The sequence below is a fragment of the Solanum pennellii genome, chromosome 6, assembly GCF_001406875.1.
Source record: "Solanum pennellii chromosome 6, SPENNV200".
NCBI classification, from domain to species: domain Eukaryota; kingdom Viridiplantae; phylum Streptophyta; class Magnoliopsida; order Solanales; family Solanaceae; genus Solanum; species Solanum pennellii.
In genome coordinates this window covers 9339715-9343655 of record NC_028642.1, presented here as the reverse complement: position 1 = coordinate 9343655, position 3941 = coordinate 9339715, and the positions used below count along the sequence as shown (strand labels likewise).

The following is a 3941-nucleotide window of genomic DNA, read 5'->3' as shown; positions in this document are numbered from 1 at the left end:
TAAAATCGGTGGTAGTCCGGAAGAGGCCCGAGACCCACTATTTTGCAATTTTCTTACCTATCTGAATTTTTGAATCTCCATCGTGATGTTCAAAGAAGGCAACATGGACCTATTCCATGGCCAAACATTGCATTGTTTTAAAATTTGAATGAAAGCCTCTATGTTTTTAAATTTATTTATTTATCATTTGTTATACTTTGATTTTCTAACATTGTTTGTTTATGGTTTCAGTAATGTAAGTTTTAAACCTGCATATGTCATGTCACGTCACGAGCTGGATGAACAAAATGAGGAAGGTGATGACGAGGTTGATGATTACGAAGTAGAAAGTGAGGAACCAGAGTATGTCACCATGGAATTTCGGCAGTTTGAAAACTAGCATAAGCCAAATCTTGAGGAAACGGAAATGGTAAATCTGGGAGACCCAGAATGCGATAAAGAGGTTAATATCAGTATCCAGCTAAATGAAACTCAAAGAAAAGTCCTAATTCATTTGCTTGCTAAATATATTAATGTGTTGGTCTGGGAAGTCGGCAACATGCAAGGGCTGATTACTGATGTTGTATCTCATAAACTACCGATTAACCCGGGGTTTGATCTGGTGAAGCTAAAGGCTCAGAAGTTCAAGTCTGAACTAAGTTTAAAGATCAAAGAAGAGATCACCAAGCAAATAGAATCTCGATTGGTGGAAGTGACACAATACCCAACTTGGTTAGGCAATGTTGTTCCGGTTGCCAAGAAAGACGGGAAAATCATGATTTGTGTCGACTACATAGATCTCATCAAATCCAGCCCTAAGGATAATTTTCCATTGCCAAATATTCATATTCTGATTGATAACTGTGCTAAGCATGAAATGTAGTCATTTGTGGATTGTTACGTAGGTCATCATCAGATTTAGATGGACGAGGAAGATGCAGAAAAGACAGATTTTATTACACCTTAGGGTGTATATCATTATAGGATGATGCCATTTGGCCTCAAGGCAAAGGTATTGGAGTAGTCTTAGTGTCAGAATCTGGTCAGCACTATCCCATGGCGGCTAAGCTCCGATTTAATTGCACGAACAACATAGCCTAATACGAAGCTTGTTTTCGTGGTTTGGAAATGGCCATCGATATGAATGTCTACGAGTTATTGGTTATTGGAGATTCAGACCTTTTGATTCATCAAGTTTAGGTAGAATGGGCTGTGAAGAACCTAAAGATTATACCTTACGTACAGTATGTGCAGATGTTGTGCAGAAGATTTCGTACGATCAAGTTAAGACATACTCCCAGAATACAGAATGAATTGGCCGATGCTCTCGCTACCATCGCTTCGATGATTAAACATCCGGATACAGATTATATTGATTATCTGGATATAGAGTTGAAAGAACACCCAGTCCATTTTTCCCATGTTGAAGCAGAACCAGACGGTTTGCCTTGGTATTTTGATATAAAGAAGTATTTGGAGTCTGGAACTTATCCCGAAGATGCTACGTCCAATCAGAAGAATTCGATACGTCGTATGGGTTTCAATTTCTTTTTAAGTGGAGAAATCCTTTATAGGAGGACTCCAGATTTGGGTCTTCTCAGATGTGTCGATGCTGTTGAAGCTGCCAAACTTATTGAACAGATACACATATGAATGGGCTCACTTTGGCAAGAAAGATCCTTCAAGCCGGGTATTTCTGTATGACTATAGAGAATGATTGTTGCAATTTTGTGCAAAAATGCCACAAATGTAAAGTGCACGGTGATTTGATACGAGTTCTGCCTCTTGAACTTAATGTTATGAGTTCACCCTAGCCATTTGTAGCTTGGGGCATGGATGTCATAGTTCCAATAGAGCCAACCGCTTCTAATGGACACAAATTCATTTTGGTTGCCATTGACTACTTCACCAAGTGAGTGGAAGCATCTTCTTTCAAATCGGTAACCAAGAAAGTTGTAGCTGATTTTGTTCACAACAATCTGATATGCAGGTTCAGAGTACCAGAATCCATCATTACTGATAATGGTGTAAATCTCAACAGTCACTTGATGAGAGAGATATGTGAACAATTTAATATTACTCATCAAAACTCAACCGCTTATCATCCTCAGATGAATGGAGCTGTAGAAGCCGCAAATAAGAATATCAAGAAGATTTTGAGGAAAATGATTGACAACCACAGAGGTTGGCACGAGATGTTTCCATATGCTTTATTGGGTTATCGAATGACTGTCAGAACGTCAAATGGAGCTACTCCGTACCGGTTAGTATATGGATCAAAAGCAGTCATACTCGCCGAAGTTGAAATACCGTCCTTGAGAATTATCCAAGAAGTTGAGTTGATTAATGCTGAATGAATTAGAAAGTGAATTGATAACTTAACCTTGATCGACGAGAAGAGAATGGTTGTCGTTTGTCATGGTCAACTATATCTACAGAGAATGATTCGATCTTTCTACAAAATAGTCAGAGCAAGAATTTTTGAAATTGGACAGTTAGTACTTAAGCGCATTTTTCCTCATCAAGATGAGTATAAAGGAAAATTCATGCCGAATTGGCAAGGTTCTTATATGGTTTGCAAAGTATTATCCAGAGGTGATTTGGTCCTGTCGGAGATGGATGACACCGCGTGGCCAAAATCGATACTCAGGTGCTGTCAAGAGATACTACATGTGAAGCTTCGGTTTGCATTTCTGTTATTTACTTATAATCATTTGTTTTCTTGTATTTGTTTTGCTTAAATTCTTATCGCTCCTGTAATGAACTACGTGTGAAATGAATTCTCAAGAATGAGATACGTAGGCAGCCTATGTTGGCCTCGGTCACCCCACTTATCCCTTTTTAGATATTTCTTTGTATTTTAACTACGTTCAACCTAAATTCTCAAGAATGAGATACGTAGGCAACCTATCTCGTCCTCGGTCAGATTCTTTCTAATTTTTTTTTAATTTGTTGTTAAACTTGAGGGGAACTACGTTTGACCTGATAACTGCCTCAACGGGATACGTAGGCGCCACAAGGGTTCGGTCATATCTCCCATAACATTTCTATTCCTCTTTACTATAGATACTAGGAAAGAATTTTTGAGAGGGACTCAAAAATTGTCGAGAAAAAGATTCTAACTCAGCAAGTCAAGACTGAAGATATTTCGAGATTTGCAACTCGAACAGATTTTTTGAGAAAATCACAAAAATTCCACGATCTACTCAGTTTGTGTGTAAAGATAAGTAAGACAGTAACTGGGACAGAAATTTTGAGGACGGCCTCGAAATTTTAGCATGGATTTATCTACAAATCTGGAGTGACTCTAAAAACTTCCCTGCGAATAACCAGATAAACCTCCAAGCATCAGACGCAAAGAAGTTTGTTAAGTCTGATATGACATGACTTGGCAGTGACATTTTTCACATACTATTTCTCGAAAAATTATTTCTCTTCAATTTTCCCTTTCATGTTTCATTTGTTTTGGCATAAAATATTTTGTCTAATCTATCAAGAGTCGGGAGACAGGGAAATCAAGCGGAGATAGCATGACAAGGAGAAGGCAACTTAAGAAATCGACACAGATCAGTTTGTTTTAAAACTAAAAGTTTTTCTGTAGACGCAGGTTTATAGCTTTGCTTTGATATCAGCAAATTCCTTCGATAGATAAATTTGGAGAAGTCAAGGGAGGAGAAAGCTCTCCCCAAAATTTAACCATGTTCCTGTAAACACGGGAATTATTTTATATTTCTTACACAAGAGATTTAGGAATATGAATAGTTTATTTCAGTCAATTTCCAACAACATGAAGTCTATAAAGACGTTCAGTTAGATTTGAAGGGAAATCAAGAAAAAATCTCAAGACAATGCACTACCCGGAGGGGTCATTTATTTTATTGTTGATTAAGACGATACATTACTTGGAAAATAATTTAATAGTTATTTTAATTTGAGACAATATGATCATCAAGAAGTCACCC

General features: G+C 37.5%; 2 protein-coding genes across 2 annotated transcripts; both read left to right on the top strand.

The window, feature by feature from the left end:
- Positions 1-967: 967 nt before the first annotated feature.
- LOC107022098 lies at positions 968-1632 on the top strand. The gene is made up of 2 exons (XM_015222806.1): positions 968-991; positions 1180-1632. The coding sequence occupies exons 1-2, from the start codon at positions 968-970 to the stop codon at positions 1630-1632; spliced, it is 477 nt and encodes a 158-aa protein (XP_015078292.1).
- Positions 1633-1811: 179 nt separating this feature from the next.
- Positions 1812-2336, top strand: LOC107022096. Its single transcript, XM_015222805.1, has 2 exons — positions 1812-1891; positions 2021-2336. Exons 1-2 carry the CDS (start codon positions 1812-1814, stop codon positions 2334-2336), a joined length of 396 nt encoding a protein of 131 aa, XP_015078291.1.
- Positions 2337-3941: the final 1605 nt, after the last annotated feature.

Excerpts from the sequence above, each read along its gene's own strand:
- LOC107022098 (XM_015222806.1), top strand. The coding sequence starts at position 968 with ATGCCATTTGGCCTCAAGGCAAAG. Across the intron at positions 992-1,179 it reads CATTTGGCCTCAAGGCAAAG|GTAGAATGGGCTGTGAAGAA; the intron begins GTATTGGAGTAG and ends CATCAAGTTTAG.
- LOC107022096 (XM_015222805.1), top strand. The coding sequence starts at position 1,812 with ATGGATGTCATAGTTCCAATAGAGCCAACCGCTTCTAATGGACACAAA. Across the intron at positions 1,892-2,020 it reads GCCATTGACTACTTCACCAA|TCACTTGATGAGAGAGATAT; the intron begins GTGAGTGGAAGC and ends AAATCTCAACAG.